At 47.0% G+C, this 18,439-nt stretch overlaps 1 protein-coding gene across 1 annotated transcript in view; it reads right to left on the bottom strand.

Annotated features, from left to right (window-relative positions):
* Positions 1–18,439, bottom strand: part of LOC147701270 (IgGFc-binding protein-like) — a 1,577,064-nt gene that overhangs the window by 231,971 nt on the left and 1,326,654 nt on the right. The window contains exons 21-22 of the mRNA XM_086930001.1: positions 16,575–16,903; positions 11,842–12,415 (exon numbers count right to left, since the gene is read on the bottom strand). Coding sequence (XP_086786127.1) covers positions 11,842–12,415; positions 16,575–16,903 — 903 coding nt within the window. The remainder of the gene's footprint in view (positions 1–11,841; positions 12,416–16,574; positions 16,904–18,439) is intronic.

Here is an 18,439-nt window from a genome sequence, read left to right as displayed (position 1 = left end):
ATATTCATAATTAGTGTAAAGGTCTATTTTTAACCTCTCCTCATATCTACAATGGTTGTTTAATTAGCTTTTTAAATTCTAGCTTTTTAATACCTTGTTTTAGCATTATTTATGAAATTCAGGTTTTACTGTTTTTATGGAAAGGGGCGACCAATCGGACCCCCCGAACGTATGGTCGAGTACCACGATCCCCCCGGGAAGCCATCTTGGGCGGGAGGCGAGTCTCGGCTGGTATGCCCGAAGCGGCGTAGCCGGGGCGCGCCTTTTTCCCGCCCTAGAGTGGGCTGGCCTAGACACCAACACGGCCGGCCACGCCCTTGGAGGCAGGCGGGGGCAGGTTCACGCCCACCCTGAAGACGGATAAAAGGAGCGGAAGCCAACAAAGCATCCTCTTGTTCCTGTGCTCTGAAGCTGCACCTCCCCGCTGCACGTGAGCTCGAGACGGAACGAAGAGCAATTTTGAGCGTTGTAATCCCTCTTTTTGTCTCACAGATATCCCGTCTAAGAATGCCCAAGAAGGTCGGAAAGCGGGTCGGTACCGAGGAGATGCTCCGCATGCTCATGAAGGAGATAGCCGATCTGAAGAGAAAGGTTGAGGCTAAGGACGGGGAGGGAGGACCGAAACGGCCTTTACAGGGAACAATTCCCGGTGGAAAGAGCAAGAGGCCCAGGAGGGGAGCACTTGGGGGCGAGACCCCGGTGCCAGAATTAAATTAAATTAAATTGCATTTCTTATATAGCGCCAGAATCGACCCCCGAAGGGGTATCTCCGCGCTTGCCTTGGGAACCCGTCCTGGTTTTTCCCTGTGAGATAGCCCCTACAGGGCATCCCCAAGGTGAAAGCCAGGCATCCCGCCGCAGGGGGGCCGTTGTGGAGATTAAGCAAGCTTAATGCCCAGAGTTGCAGAGTGTGAACCCATGATTAGGTCAGGCACCGAAGCGAGAATTATCGAGTCGCGAGTCCGTGGACATTTGAGCTCAACACCCTGCCGCGTCGGGAATCGAACCCTGGTCCCGGGTCTGACCTCTGCTTCAGGGTCTGCCTGCTCTAACCAGTGAGCCACGCTTCTCCACAGAAGCGCCACGAGAGGAGCCAACCCCGGCGCCAAAGGAGGGGAACCCAATCCCTGTGGTGGTCACCCCTGCGAACAGGGAGGATATGCCCCCCGAGTTAGCGGCGCAATTGGCAGCGTGGTTGGGAAACGATAGCGAGGGCGCCACGGCTGACGACGCCCGGGCAGTGATGAGGCAACTGCGGGAATCTAGGGAGGCTGCGAAGACTCCATCTCCTGTTCCCCCGCAGGTCCCAGCGGTTGGAAGTACAGCAGGCCCAAGTTCGGCGACAAGCGTGGGGTCTACTTCAGGTAAGCGGCCATTGCCGATTGCGGGGGGGGACTCTGCACCTTCTCGGAAGGAGAAGATTGCCCAGCACGTCCCACTAAAAGTCAAGGAATTGATTTGGGCGGATAAATATGTAAACATGTTTTCATTGCTTACCGACCATTACGAGATCGAGCATGTAAAGAGTCAAAAGGAGCTCATGCATCCGAGTGTTTGGCGCGCTAAAATGGCCGCCTTTAAGGTTGAGGAGACCATTGGTACTTGGGGCAGAGCGTGGGGAATTTTTACTTCCATCATGGGGGAGCGCAGACCTGAGTTGTTGACCGAGTTACCCATTTATCAGTCACGTATTATGGAGTATTCTGTGGCATATGGGGGCAATCAGTGGTTCTGCTATGATAATTTGTTTAGAAAAGCTAAGGAACACAACCCGTTGTTGTCCTGGGACTGTTACGACTCTGTGTCTTGGCAAAAAATGGAGAGTACAGGGATGTTGAAGGTGCCATTAGTAGGGAGTAACGGGGGGGAATCTTCCCGCCAAAACTCTGGGACGCCCTTTCGGACGGGTACAGGTCACAAGTCCCACACAAAGCCGAGTGGCAACACAGGTAAAAGGGGGATTTGTTGGAATTTTAACAGGGGCAAATGTACCAGGCCCCAGGGGTCATGCAAATTCAGACATGAGTGTGGGGGATGCGGGCAGCCATCCCATCCTGAGTCCATGTGCAGAGCCAAAACGGGTGATAACGGTGGTAAGGGAGGCGCCAAACAGGTCTAATATAGTCCGAGGGGCGCCTTTACCGACCCCGATTGATACCATGGCAATGATTCCTTGGCTCAGCGAATACCCAGATTATGCTTCCGCTGGGGTGTTGCGGAACAGGTTTTCATATGGTTTCCGCATCCCAGTGGGGGATTTTCAGGGGGTACCGGACTGTAAAAATCAAATGTCGGTCTTACAGCACACGGCGGTGGTGCAGGTAAAGATTGGGAAAGAGGTGACTCGAGGTCGTGTCGCCGGTCCATTCGATTTGCCACCAGTTGCTAATTTTGTGTGTTCTCCTCTAGGGGTGGTTCCCAAGAAGGACCCGGGTGAGTTTCGGCTGATACACAATTTGTCAGCCCCACATGGTCTTTCCGTGAATGACGCGATAGACCCGGAAGTATGTTCGGTGCGGTACGCATCTTTCGATGAGGCCGTTGCCATGTTGAATCGCCTGGGGCCCGGAACGCTGATGGCCAAATCGGACATCGAGTCAGCGTTCCGGTTGCTCCCGGTACACCCAGACGATCAGCGTCTCCTTGGTTTTCAGTTTCAGGGTCGTTATTACATGGATAGATGTATGCCAATGGGATGCTCGATTTCATGTGCCTATTTCGAGGAATTCAGTTGTTTTCTGCAGTGGGTATTCACGAGGAAGACAGGTTTTCAACATGCTATGCACTATCTCGATGACTTTCTGTTTCAGGGGGCAGCCGGGGATTCTGAGTGTGGACAGGCTTTACATGAATTTTGTGTCCTAATGAATCAATTTGGTGTGCCATTGGCGCCAGGTAAGACGGTTGGTCCCTCGACCTTAATCGAGTTTCTGGGGATCGAGCTCGACTCAGTGGAAGGTTGTTTTCGTTTACCTAAAGAAAAGGTGTTAAAATTCAGGTTATCCCTTGAGACATGTATTCGTGCAACGAAAGTGAACTTACATCAATTGCAACAGGTGGTAGGTCAGTTGAATTTTGCCCTAAGAGTAATGCCGATGGCACGCCCCTTTTCCCGCTCGATTGCACAGGCCATGGTCGGCTTGAAGGAAGGACATCATCGTACGAGACTCTCGCGGAGGTTCGCCAGGACATGCGCATTTGGATTGCATTCCTGGCGGATTTCAATGGTCGAATTGTCTGGAATAAACCAGCAGTGTCCTCCGAGGAGTTGGGGCTATGGACAGACTCGGCGGGGAGTGTGGGTTTTGGGGCCATATTGGGTACACAATGGTCGGCTCAAAAATGGCCGTCATGGTGGCATGAGTGCGGGTTGACGAGTAACATTGCTTTTCTCGAACTGTTCCCTATTCTGGTGGCCTTGAAAACATGGCCAGAAGGGTTTAGGGGTCACTCTGTGGTTTTCTGGTCTGATAACATGACCGTGGTTGAGTGTATCAATAGTCAGGCAGCACGTTGCAAATTGATTCTGAGACTACTCAAGGAAATTGTGTTGTTGTGCATGCAACTAAATGTACTGTTTAGGGCGCGGCACGTGCGGGGGGTGATGAACCAAGCGGCTGATGCGCTCTCTCGTTTCCGTATGCAGGCCTTCTGGGGTTTTCTGCCCACAGCGGACCCGGTGGCGGCACCCTTTCCCGCAGCTCTCTGGTCTCTCGGTGCCCCGAACTACAAGACCTCGTGGGAGAGAGTTTAGCACCCAGGACGAGGAAGGCATATGAAGGGGCGTTCCGTTCCTATTGGGCCTTTTTGGGTACTGCCGGGAGGGGGCTTTGGGGTCTGGAAGAGTCTGTAGTAAGATTCCTGCTCTCTTTACGTCACGCAGGCAAGTCAGTGGCCACGGCCCAGAGGCATCGGGCCGCCATTTCCTTCATGGCAAGGGCTCATGGGATCCAGGACCCGACAGCGTCTTTCGTTGTGCAGAAAGCGCTACGTGGGTGGCAACGCCTTGAGGGTCGCAGAGTAGACGATAGGCACCCGATAGGTTTGGATAGGTTGGCCCTGTTATTATCCGTGCTACCGGTAACATGTTCATCCCAGTACGAAGCAGTGTTGTTCCGAGCCGCATTTGCATTAGCATTCCATGGGGCTATGCGGGTAAGCGAATTAGTGGCAAAGAACAAGCAGGATACGATGGGGGGACTGTGCCGGGAACACATTCAGGTCAGAGAGGAGACAATGACGGTCTCGTTTGTAAAGTCCAAATCCGATCAGGATGCAATCGGGGACTGTGTAATCATCCAGAGGATCCCCGGGTCTGCCATGTGCCCTGTTGGGTGCGTAGAAGCATATTTAGCGCAGAGGGTGGCAGCATGGGGGGGGGACCTTGTTAAGACACGCTGACGCCACCCCACTGACGAGGTTTCAGTTTCAGCGGGTGCTTGCGATGTCGATTTCTGCCGCGGGCTTGAACCCTGGCGATTTTGGGACCCATTCCTTTCGGATAGGGGCTGCTACGGAAGCTACAGCCAGGGGTCTGAATGTTGATCAAATAAAACGTGTGGGGCGTTGGTCCTCGAACTGTTATAAGAGGTATGTACGGTTGCACATGTTGTGAAGCTGTAACGATGTACTCACGCTTCTTGTTTTTGTTTGGTTTTCAGTTGCGCAAGCCTATGAGGCGGGGCGGACTGTCCAGTCGACCCGACACCGGGGGGCCAGCGGTCAGACATTACCGGCTGTGAAAAAGGAGGTGTGGGTCGTGGGCCACTCATACGTGAGGCGTGCCGCGGACGTATTCAAAGCAGGTGACATGATTCACGTGGCTGGGGAATACGGGTACAGTGTGTCCTTCTACGGAAAGGGCGGGCTCTGTATTGACCAGTTTCAAGCATTTTTCGAGGGTTTGTTAGGGCGGACAAGGTCACCGCCGTCTGTAATCATAGTACATCTTGGGGGCAATGATTTGGTGACCACTGGTAGACGACTTCTTCTTGAGGCGATGCTTTCCATGGTAAGTTGGTTGGCGAGAAGAGTTCCAGGGTGCACAATTGCATGGTCCCATATGATCCCACGGAAAGTGTGGCGGGGGGCTATTTCTGTTTCTGCGCTGAATCATTCAGTAAGGAAAATTAATAATAAAATGAGTAGATTCTTTCGTTCAAGTACACTGCATTCTGTTTCGCATGGTTGTATTAAAGGGGACAGTATGTATTTGGGGGACGGTGTTCATTTGTCCCGGGGGGGAACGAATTACTCATAGGAGACTTCATAGCATGGTTAAGGAGTTTACAGCATGACCTTTAGGTAGGAGTTTTTTGTGGGGGGTCCGGATAGCCGGTCAACTATCCGGCCTGTGGCGGTAAGGTCATGATCGGTGAGCAGTAATTGGAAGATCCCTATGAGGGGGCGTCACCCATTACGGATGGGAGCGCGCGGGGGAGGTGGCCAATTGGCCCCTCAATGGGGAGGCGGTCCTGTCTAAGGAGAGGCCGCCGGAAGGAAAGGAAAGGTGGTCAAGGCCCCTTCCTGGATAGGAGGGGCTACGGCCCCTCCTGGGGAATTTCCCGGGGCCAGGACATCTGCGACGGCAGATGGGTAAGTTGTGTGGGGTGCGGGAGGGGGTTTACGCTACCTTTTAGACACCTCACACGAGTCCTCGAACGACCGTTAAATGGCGTCGAGTTTATTTGGGCCCCCGTCAAGTACAAAGGGAAATTGGTAAATGCACTTGAGGTACGCCTCTGTGCGGTCGCCCCTCTCACAAGTGAGGGGGGTATTTCTGGTTTAGGGATCTGACACCGGTTACGACCTTGCCGTTGGCCCTTAACGTTAGGATGTACAATTTCAAGTCAAATGTTTTGTAGGATGTTAGTTCGGCTAGGAGAACCTTTGTATTAGAGATCTGTTAAGGTTAGCCAACATCGTAATGTGGAAATGAAATTGTACATTATATGAAACTGTTATTTTAATGTTTTCTTTTGTTTCATATTTTAATAAATACGGCCGGGAAGGGTGACTCCCTTCCCGCCTTCCAAAAGTTCAAGAACTGTTTCCGGTTTCCCAATTCTTGGGGATTGTGTTGAGAGGGGGTGGCGGGTATCTCGGCCATATGGAAAGGGGCGACCAATCGGTCCCCCCGAACGTATGGTCAAGTACCACGATCCCCCCGGGAAGCCATCTTGGGCGGGAGGCGAGTCTCGGCTGGTATGCCCGAAGCGGCGTAGCCGGGGCGCGCCTTTTTCCCGCCCTAGAGTGGGCTGGCCTAGACACCAACACGGCCGGCCACGCCCTTGGAGGCAGGCGGGGGCAGGTTCACGCCCACCCTGAAGACGGATAAAAGGAGCGGAAGCCAACAAAGCATCCTCTTGTTCCTGTGCTCTGAAGCTGCACCTCCCCGCTGCACGTGAGCTCGAGACGGAACGAAGAGCAATTTTGACCCACCCACCAGCCCCTGAGGACAGCGATTCGTTGTAAATACAGTTGATATAGTATCTTTGGTTTTCTCTGCTTTCTTACAGGCTGTGATGATTGTCGTGATAGTTTTTAACGATGCAATAAAGATTGATTATTTTCAGTATGTTTTGCTAATAAAGTAATTTTGAACAAGGATTGATCAGTATTTACGCTTGATAATAAATGCTGTTTTGCTTTAGAGATCTTAGTAACTTAGGTAAAACTGTCGTATTTATTTTGGTCGGGCGGTAAGGTCATGATCGGTGAGCAGTAATTGGAAGATCCCTATGAGGGGGCGTCACCCATTACGGATGGGAGCGCGCGGGGGAGGTGGCCAATTGGCCCCTCAATGGGGAGGCGGTCCTGTCTAAGGAGAGGCCGCCGGAAGGAAAGGAAAGGTGGTCAAGGCCCCTTCCTGGATAGGAGGGGCTACGGCCCCTCCTGGGGAATTTCCCGGGGCCAGGACATCTGCGACGGTAGATGGGTAAGTTGTGTGGGGTGCGGGAGGGGGTTTACGCTACCTTTTAGACACCTCACACGAGTCCTCGAACGACCGTTAAATGGCGTCGAGTTTATTTGGGCCCCCGTCAAGTACAAAGGGAAATTGGTAAATGCACTTGAGGTACGCCTCTGTGCGGTCGCCCCTCTCACAAGTGAGGGGGGTATTTCTGGTTTAGGGATCTGACACCGGTTACGACCTTGCCGTTGGCCCTTAACGTTAGGATGTACAATTTCAAGTCAAATGTTTTGTAGGATGTTAGTTCGGCTAGGAGAACCTTTGTATTAGAGATCTGTTAAGGTTAGCCAACATCGTAATGTGGAAATGAAACTGTACATTATATGAAACTGTTATTTTAATGTTTTCTTTTGTTTCATATTTTAATAAATACGGCCGGGAAGGGTGACTCCCTTCCCGCCTTCCAAAAGTTCAAGAACTGTTTCCGGTTTCCCAATTCTTGGGGATTGTGTTGAGAGGGGGTGGCGGGTATCTCGGCCATATGGTTTTGCCTATATTTTTGGAATGCGTTGAGGACATTATATCTGACTATCACTGAATTTTGATACATGTAAATATATGAAATTCTTCTAGATATCATGATTGTTGTTATATTAACCATTTGACCAGGATTTAATAATTGATCTGAAAGCTGCTGAACATATTGAGACTACCGGTTTATTTTAGCACATTTGCACTTTTAAGCACTTTTCACTTTATCTGCTGCTATTACTGTTTACATCTTGAGTAATATTGCTTGTTAACTTTTAACAGAATGCTTAGCACTTTTTTTCTTTAGCACTTACTCACTTTTTGCGGGTGTTTTTTTTTAATATGACCTAGCACACTTACACACGGTACTATAGACGACATTAGGTGATCATACTCATTGTTATCGATTATGGGCACTTGCCCTCTATAACCTTATAAATTTAAATGTTGTCATAAAATATTGCAATATTTTTTACTTTACTGAAATGATGTTGTTAAATGAATTCTTATAAATTTAGACAGCTTTTCAGTAAATTGATATGTATTGATAACATGAAGTATGTTTTCACTGTCTATGACATTTGATAGGTGGAGTTACGTGGGCTTTATAGTCTATTTAAACCACCTGTGTCTCTGGGTAGATTATGTGATCAAGTCCGGTTTGCCGGACGAAACTCGACATGCTGCTGCCCATTTTGGAATAAAGCTTCACTTTTTGCACTCTTCATTTGCGGTCTGTACCTGTTTTTGCGCTGGAGTTCGTCTGAGCCCTCGTGCCTGCAGGATTGTGGATTTCAATATATATATATATATATATATATATATATATATATATATATATATATATATATATATATAGAGAGAGAGAGAGAGAGAGAGAGAGAGAGAGAGAGAGAGAGAGAATGTATATTTCTGTGTCTCTCGCTGTCTGTTTCTCTTGCTCTTTTTCTAAGTCTCTCATTTCTCTCGCACCTAACCACAAAATATGCTTCAGTATAATATGGCATGGTGTTGAATTTGCCACTTCAACGCTCCTGCTGTAGAATCAACATGGAGTTCGGCCAGCTTTAACCAATATTACTCTCTAGCGATACTTCTAGCCGAGGCTAGTTTTTAAAAGTTGTGCTAATGCACAAGCCACATCTAAAATTCCATGTTCCTGAGAAGCGCCGTGGCGCCTTGCGATGAGATATATTTTAAAAAGAGTGGTTTTAAAATCTGATGTCGCAATCTATAAAAATCCTAACAATCGAACAAGAGATGGACATTAAAATGTGTGCCCCGTAATCCGCAGGTGCAGTTATTATCAGAATCAGACGGTGCGTCAAACTCCTCCGGTTTCAAAAATCGAGGGGTAGATTTACAAGCCCTTTGCAACACTTTTGCGTTATTTTTATCATGTGAAAAATTACACAAAAGTGGCAGAAGCGTCTTGTAAATCTGCCCCCGAAAATTCAACGCCACCCGAAATTTTAATAGCAGCAAACGCTTCTGAGGGCTTGGCAATGCATATATATAAGGATATATCCTTAGGATTTCCCAGGACTCCAGCATGTAACACGGTGAGGGTTTTCTTGAAACCCAATAGAAATCCCTTGCCCTAGATTCTCTCTTGCAGGCCTCTCTCAACTCCCCCTTCCATAGGTGGAATCCATCCAACGTTCTAATGTTTTCCACCTTAAGTGAGGCCTCGATTTTCACTAATGTATTTCTAACTTGCGCAGCCCCTCTTTAGTTCACTTCTTGATATTTCCATAGCACAGAGGATTGACCCCTTCTGAACCTCTGGGGTCCAAAGCTTATTCCAAAAGAGTATGGAAGCTTGATAGCCTAAAAATATCCATGCCTCCAGGTTCCCTTCCCGTCCTATCGCTTAGCGAACTTGGAAGTCCAGGAAATAAATGGCAACTCTTCATTTGCCAAATATGTTTACCAAATTCATTTTCCTTGTCTCCCTCTTTGAAGCAGCCATCAAACCCACGCAACACATATATTTCTCCTTGCTGCAACATTTCCCTTTAAGGTGTTGTCCAGTGTATATGTTGATGTATGGGAGCAGATACACTAGGCTTGGATGGGGGATGGGCCAGGGTTTTGTGTGTGTTTGTGGGTGTGTGTGTGTGGCTCTGGGTGTGTGTGTGACTCTTTGTGTGGGTGCAAATGTAATAACTCTTGCATTTGCAAGAGATTAAGCGATTGGCATTGTAAATGAAAATGCCATTTATTTATCTGTTTTCAAAACCAACACATAAATAAAAAGTTTGTCATTTACAATGCCAATAGCTCTAACTTTTCACAAGGCGAGACCGTTGCATTGTAAATGCTTGTTTCTTGAAGATCTGGGAATAATCCATCAGAAGACAGCCTTATATTGTCCACAGGCCAATGGTTTCACTGAAAGGATGAATAGGGCTGTCAAGAGCTGTGCTGAACGGGCACATGATTCTGGAGTTCACTTTTGTAATGTGTTAAGGGAAACTTGGTGGGCACACCGCACAGTTCCAAATGCTATTTTTCAGAAGTCACCTATTGAAGCTTTGAGAGGGAGGGTAGCGAGTTCTAAATTAAATCGTGTCTGGCTTCCTTTTTGGAGGAACAGTGTTGTGACTGAAGAGTTAAGGAGAAGTAAACTTGCAGAGTACCAGCAGAAATACAAATTGCGGTATGATGACAAAATATCAGTGAGGGTGAAGAAACTGAATGTGGGTGTTTGTGTTTTGGTAAAGAAAACAAGCATTGTCACAAAGGGTTATCCAATTTTCTTGGCCCTTTTGTAATCACCGCAATTAAGAAACATTTGTTGACTTTGGACAATAGTTGTACTTGGAGTATGTCTAGGTTGGTTAAATTTGTTGAGACAACTCATTGTGCAACTAGTGGACAAAGTGGTGCTTCTATGGATAGAAGTGCAAACAATGATAATTATACTGGTGCAACTAGACTCAGCATGTACCTGTGAAATTCAAAGATAATGTTTTATATTAGAATTTAGGGGTAGACGTAGGTAATTTGGATTTACCGATTCATAAATGCCGAATTTTACCAATTCGGTATTTATGAATCGGTAAATCCAATGTAGGTAAAAATTCGGTAAAAAATACCGAATCAGTAGTATTCGGTATTTACCGAATCTGTATTTACCGATTCGGTATTTGCCATTGATTCTTATGGGCCTGCAGGCCCATAGGAATGAATGTCAATTACCGAATTGGTAATTACTGATTTGGTAAATACCGAAAAATTCAAGGGTGGCAGGGTGTCACTTTGACACCCTGTTGCACCCCTGATTAGGGCTTTATAAGGGCATGTATGTCTGCCACATGGCACAGGTGTACATGCACAGATTTGCATATACACAGGTATTCGTTATTTACCACCAACTAATAGTTGGTGATAAATAACGAATCCTTAAAGCCCTATGGCACTGTTTACAGTGCTACCTACATTTCAACATACAGATTCGGTAATTACAGAATCGGTAATTTTACTGATTCGCTAAAATTACTGATTCGGTAAAATTACTGATTCAGTAAATTTACTGATTCAGTAAATTTACCGAATCTGTATGTTTTTGGATGCCCTACATCTCAGTATCCAAATACCGGTCGGTATTGTATTTTCGGCCGTTACCGACCGGTATTTCGATACCTACATCCAGCCCCTAGTGTCCTCGTGTTACTTTGTTGTTTCTCCTTTACACACAGCTATATTTAATTTTCTCATTGTTCTTTTGTGTTTGTTTCTCTGATGTTTTAAGCATTTGCAATGAAACGTTTATTGCACTGTTATTTCCATGATTTGTGTAAACGGGATGTGTTGTAATTTACTTGCATGTCTACTATAGAGCTGGTAGAACACTTGCAAGTCTTGGTAATGGAACTAGAATCCCATTACTTCATGATCTATTCTGTGGCATTCTGACTCGGGAGGTGCTGCAGTTGAGACCTACTTTTTGTTTTGTTGGTGGTTGTATCTGAATAAAGCCTATCGTGGATTATCTATTTGATACTGGCTTTTATTACTCACCATTTTAATTGCAGATTAAATAGGGTTTTGTTTTTAAAGAGACCAGGTTTTATATGTTTTTGTGGGTAATTTGATTGTGGAATGGTTAGCTTTGAAGTGTTTCAGCTAGAATTCATAAGCCAGTTACTTAAGATGTATTTTATTAATGCTTATCTATGTGATTATGTGGTGGATGGCCTTAGACTTTAAAAAAAGTTAACTGAGATTACTTTCAGAGTTGGTTTGTGACATTTACCCATAATGCGTCTCTAGTTTCTTTCTTAATATATCATGGAGAAGAACTCTGAACTCTAGCCATGGTTACAAATACATAGGAACTTTTATTTAAATCCATCCCTAAAGTTTCATATTTAACAAAGGACTGAGTTACTTACGACATCCAGCTGGGGTTCTCCAGTCGTAGATTTTAACCTCTCCCTTCCTGCAGGTGGCTGCATAGACACTGAGGGCTTGGCATAAATACTGTGTAGCTCCTCCATGGATGCAGAGGTCATAGAGGCAGCTGTCAAAGAAGGTGTCTGGTTTGAACTTGCTGTGGCACTCGCGGAAAGCGCCATTAGTGGTTTTGCTGATGATACCACAGAATTTGTCGCTTCGATACAGCGCCCTCTTGCTGTCATCGCAGGTCGGGCATACCCCTGTACACTCATGGAAACAGAAGGGGTCTCCGTCTTGTACCTGCCAGCTCTTGGCCCAGTCTACGATGGATTTGACATTGGTGCCATCAGGAGTCTGAAATTCGTCCCACATGTTCTGGTTGAAGTTTCCACAGAGACCACAAGTGGCTCCATAGTAGATGCTTGGAATAACTATTATTAAATGCCGGTTCCACTCATAGGACAACTGGAGCCCGAAATCTGTCTGCAGAAGGGCAACTGCCCCAGATTGCACCACTTTTATCTGCCCATCGTTCAGTGTAACCGGCAGACTGGTGACTTTATTGTTGATCTAGAAACAGAAGACAAAATGAGTTACTCCACCTGCTCGACACATCTACTTCCTCTCTGCATAGTTACCATGGCATGGATATGTCTCTAACACATCATCAAGATGTTCAACAGCATCATCAAGCAACTCCTTGTCAAACCACCACTGAAATATTCCTACATCCACCTCTTTCCTTCGTATCCTCTCTCATCTTTTCCTTTACTTCTGTGACCTTCACTGTATGCCTCCAACAATCTCCATCCCATCTGCACCATAAAGGCCCACTTCGTATGCTCCTACCTGCCCTCTCTTTCTTCTTTTGTATAATTTCCTGTAGAACGTACAAGGTTTACAGTGCTCTCTTGATTTGTAACAATGTTTGCATTTATTAGTACGTATAAATACAGGGGGGTATTTCACAAAAGTCACTTTTATATTTGTATGCTGCACACCTCTCCTATTTATCAATTGTAATTCATGTCTACAAGTCTGTGCACTAAGGGGCTGATTCACAGAACTAATTTAAGACAACATCCTAAACTTACTACTTTTGGTATTCACAGAATTAGGATTGTGTCTTAAGTTTGTCTTAAGACAAACTTAAGACAGACTTAAGACACTCTTAAGACATACTTAAGACAGACAAGACAAACTTAAGACAGACTTAAGACACTCTTAAGACATACTTAAGACAGACAAGACAAGCTTAAGACAGACTTAAGACAGACTTAAGACAAACTTAAGACAGAATCCTAACTTAAGTCTGTCCTAAGCCTGTCTTAAGTCTGTCTTAAGTCTTTCTTTAGTTTGTCTTAGGTCTGTCCTAAGTTTGTCTTAAGACAAACTTAAGACAAAATCCTAACTTCTGTGAATACCAAAAGTAGTAAGTTTAGGATGCTGTCTTAAGTTAGTTCTGTGAATCGGGCCGAACTCAGCGCTCTACTCAAGAAACCAACAGCGGACCCCACCGACCTCAAGAACTACCGCCCCATCTCGCTCCTCCCGTTTCCAGCCAAAGTCATCGAGAAGACCGTCAACAAGCAGATGGCCGCCTTCCTCGAGACGAACGGATCCCTCGACCCCTCACAGTCCGGCTTCCGAGCCAATCACAGCACGAGACCGCCCTCATCGCCGCCACCGATGACATCCGAGCCCTGATGGACAATGGAGAAACAGCGGCCCTCATCCTCCTAGACCTCTCCGCGGCATTCGACACGGTCTGCCACCGCACCCTAGTACGGCGCCTCAGCAACATCGGAATCCAGGACAAGGCGCTGGAATGGATCATCTCCTTCCTCGACGGAAGAACACAGAGAGTCCGCCTACCACCGTACAAGTCAGAGGCCTCCGAAGTCATCTGCGGCGTCCCTCAAGGATCATCTCTGAGCCCCACCCTCTTCAACGTCTACATGAGCCCCCTCGCGGCCATCGTACGCAAACACAACCTCAGCATAATCTCCTATGCCGACGACACCCAGCTGATCCTCTCCCTGACCAACAACCCCACCGCCGCCAGAGCCAACCTGCACAAAGGGATGAAAGAGGTAGCCGAGTGGATGACGACCAGCCGCCTGAAACTGAACTCGGACAAGACGGAGGTCCTCATCCTGGGCCCCTCACCCTCCGCCTGGGACGACTCCTGGTGGCCTCCCGCCCTGGGCACCGCACCCAAACCGACAGACCATGCACGCAACCTGGGCTTCATCCTGGACTCCTCCCTCTCCATGACCAGGCAAGTCAACAACGTCTCCTCGGCGTGCTTCAACATCCTACGCATGCTACGGAAGATCTTCTGGTGGATCCCCACCGAGACCAGGAAGACCGTCACCCAGGCCCTCGTCACCAGCCGACTGGACTACGGCAACGCCCTCTACGCCGGTACCACCGCCAAGCTCCAGAAGAGACTCCAGCGGATCCAGAACGCCTCAGCCAGACTCATCCTCGACATCCCACGAACCAGCCCCATCTCCGGACATCTGAGAGACCTTCACTGGCTCCCCGTCAACAAAAGAATCACCTTCCGCCTCCTCACCCACGCACACAAAGCCCTACACGACCAAGGCCCGAGCTACCTCAACAGCCGAGTCAACTTCTACGCTCCCAAACGCCACCTCCGATCAGCCAACCACGCCCTCGCCGCCGTCCCCCGCATCCGAAGAGCGACTACAGGAGGAAGGTCCTTCTCCTACCTGGCCGCCAAGACCTGGAACTCCCTCCCGACCGACCTGCGCCTGACCCAAGACCACCTCTCCTTCAGGAAGAAGCTGAAGACCTGGCTGTTCGAGCAGTAGCGGCACCCCCCCTCCCCCCCCCCCCAGCGCCTTGAGACCCTACGGGTATGTAGCGCGCTTTATAAGTGTCATTGATTGGTTGATTTGATTGATTGATTGAAATGTGCATATTGGGTGATCCATAGAAATTACCATGCACTTGGTATGCTGGATGTGTATGGAAAGACATACACAACTTGGGCCTAAATCATATTGTGTGCTCACTATATTGCATAGCTAAGACCAATAAAGATGATATTTTCCGGTTAGGTAAATGTTTTGATACAAACATCATCTTGTTGAAGAAATTATGGCCTTACCTTACGGATCTAGTCCCATTTCCATTTACATACAGTTATTTATGACACACTCACTCCAGGATTAGGAGAGAAACAAGTGAAATTGGAGCATTTGATGTAATTACTCTATTTTGAATTTGTGGGTCAAATTTCTATTTCCTGTCCTCAACCATTCCTTCAACACTAGAATTATACATGTAAAATACATGGATTTGTCTACCACTCCGTACTTCCAGCTGCAGGTTATGCATGTGTAGGTTTTGCTCACTTGGGACTCAACTTTCTGCAAGCTTGTCTCAGACTTCAACTTTTTGTAAATTTAGTCATTTTTTTACATGTGAAAAGCATGATATGTCTTAGCAAAAGACAATGAGAACAACATTCCCTTTCGTGAACTACGGCCTTAGAAGGATCATCTTGTAACCCTAGCAACCCATGTACGGGCAACTGTGCTCCATGTCTGCAGACCCAAAACTTTTGTTCATCTTCCTCAGTAGCTCTCGGGTTATTCTCTATATGGCCAGGATCTCTTTATCCAATCACTTTCTCTCTGCAGCAACTGGACCTCATTCATGCTCATTCTGCAGGAGCCGGGACTAACACCCTAATACATCGGCCATCTTCGACAAAACTGAAATCTTAAGGGTTAGTTCCCTGCTACCTTAAAAGCCTCAGCCTAAACCATTGATATTTTAGCAGACCTATAGGTTATGCCTTTTTAGAATACAGGCCCAGATGTATCATTCTTTCTATGCAGCGCAAAGCAGCAAGCCACCTTCCTCTGCTGGGTGAAAAGAAAAGTGCAGGAATGCCACATGTTTATCATAATAGGAGACACTACTGTCCTTTCCGAGAGCTGGTGCACTTTTGGTTACCTAGCACTAACGCAGCACCCTTGCATCATGGTGCAAGGGTGTCAGCGTTGTAGCCAGGATTTTTTTGGGAGGAAGGGACACCTTCTCACTTAGGTTTTGCATTACCCTGGCGCCCCCTTCCGTGGCGCAAGGGAGACTCAAAGCCTTGATAAATCTGGCCCTTATCATGAACTTGCTTCTTGTATATAAAACAAATTACAAATTTGACATTTGATGAAAGCCACTCTTTGGGCTGGCAATTTTCTCTTCTACTCCTAACAATTCCATCAGTATTCGATTATTACACAATATGCAAATAATCTTATTTTAAAGTACTTGGAATCGGAATCAATCAGAGTACCCATGAAGCATCAAGGTTTTAAACAGAACTTGGGATTTCATACCTTCTCAAAAATTATTAACAAGGTACATTTGTGGGTTGATTTCCAGTTCCTTCTAATTGACAGAGAAGCTTGGGATAATTTGGAACCTGAGTTGCAGAATGACATTATTTCCAGTATTATTGTTGTTCCAGTATTAACTTGATGCAGGTGTCCAAGCATCATTAACATTTTGTTTTATTAAAATTCTCTGTCAGGATTCTTGCTCTAAATAGTGATCTTTTTGGTTTCACTGACAGTAAATCAATGGACACCATCAGATTACCTGTTCCTGTTTGAACGAAAATGACAGCCACAAAAGACAAATTACAAAAGTTTTTTTGTTGCTTTTCGAATATCACTTTCAGATTACTCACCCTTATCTTTCCAATTTCACCCTTGTAGATGGATATCTTGTAGCCGTACACATAGATGTTAACCAATCGCACATAGGAAACCCCTCGGCTCCCTCGGTTGTCGTTCTTCTCATCAATGACGAAGGGGACGAGCGTAGGGTCGGTGCCGCAGTACTTAGAAATGGTGTAAGAACATGTGCCCCGGAAGTCATAGTTGTACCCGTCATAGGTATAGTAGTGAGGATCTCCCCATGCCCAGCAGGTGCCTGTGTACTCTGGAACACACACTGGGTTTTCATCTTTGACTTTACATTTCTCCTTCGTTCGACATTTCATAGATTTGCAAGGGTCTGAAACATGGCATAAGGTGCAGATTTTAGAATTTAGCATGTTCTTGTGACAGTTTTAACACTCTGGCAGGAAAGGTGGTATTTTAACATTATCTATCATTCTCGCTAAGCAGGTCAGAGGTTTATTGATCAACAAGATTGAACTACTATTATGCTTATAGACTTATTGTATTGAAATTTGAAAAGGCCTGTGATTTATTATTCCCATTGTACACGCTAATTTTCCCTTTAACAACCTCCCCACCTCTATCCAAATTTAAGATGTCTAGCAAGAGCCATAATTGCGCAAAAGATATTGAAAAAGTGATTAATCTCTGTTCTCAGTATGTTTTTTTATATATATATTGGCTTAAACCGATGATATTTGTCCACAGCACCTCACGGAACTATTTAATACTTCAATTTTTTCTTCACTGTTTCATCAACATCAATCATACAGGACAGTTTTTGTGCCGCAGGAGCAATAATGTCCCAGAAAACCATTGACAAAGAGAGCAGACGTAACGCCAATCATTCATGCTGGAAGAGTGTAAACCCATCATGAGTAGTGACATCTAGACGCAGATTCCTTAACTTAGAATATCCCCAGGTGTCAGAATGGATCCGGAAAATTATTTGCAGCAGCACCTCCGCGCACCTGGGGACGGCGCCTCAAGAACATCCCCTGACGTCGTCCACGTACGTGATGTCAGCGAGGTTATATAAATCCGGATCCGGAGTAAGCGGTTCCTCTGGCCTGTTTTCAGGCCCATTTTTTTTTTACGCTTCGCATCTGGAACAGTGTGCAATGCCTTCTGGCTTTAAAACATGTACCTCCTGTTCGCAGCAAATGTCCGCGACGGACCCACACCTTATCTGTATGTGGTGTTTGGGCAAACACCACGATTCAACGGATTGCAACGCCTGCCAACACCTCAAGCCAAAGTCCCAGCGGGAGTGCAGGATGAAGCTGCTTTCTGCTCGCCTGTCCCGGTTGGAGTCGTCTTGGCCCCTGGCCTCCTCATTGGCACAAATATGGTGAAAATCACATAGAGATGCTGCAACATGCACCTCCAGACAACAAATGGCATCAGATCTCACACGAAACATACAGACCATGTCAGCCTTGGAGAGGAACAGCCACAAACATCACACGGCGGCAGGTCCCTCTGGCAGTGGGATCCATTTGTGGTGTTGGTCGCCCTCTGGTTCCCAGGTGCGTCATTCACCTCGGGTAAGTCACATCACATGTCGTTGAAGTCCTCGACCTCACTTTCTTCTGTTGTAAACGGCACTAGTTCCCGGAATCCTCCGGACATGCGCCCCTGGGAGTCGCCCCTCCCTTATCCACCTTATCCTGGTGCGGGGGCGACTCAGCCTCAAATGGAGGCCTATGTTGGTGCCCTGCAGGCCTCCCTTGGGTTCCCCCCTCTCCCTAGAACATCTTCGGAGCCTCCGCTATGTGCTGGGTCTCCGGTGGACTCGCCGGTGGGTTCGCCCCCGGCGCCGACTAAGCCTCTTGCCTATAGGGATGATGGAGATATGGTGCCTTCAGGA

Source organism: Lissotriton vulgaris, chromosome 7 (genome assembly GCF_964263255.1).
Source record: "Lissotriton vulgaris chromosome 7, aLisVul1.2, whole genome shotgun sequence".
NCBI classification, from domain to species: domain Eukaryota; kingdom Metazoa; phylum Chordata; class Amphibia; order Caudata; family Salamandridae; genus Lissotriton; species Lissotriton vulgaris.
Note: the sequence above shows the minus strand (reverse complement) of the source record. Positions and strands in the feature narration are given on the sequence as shown.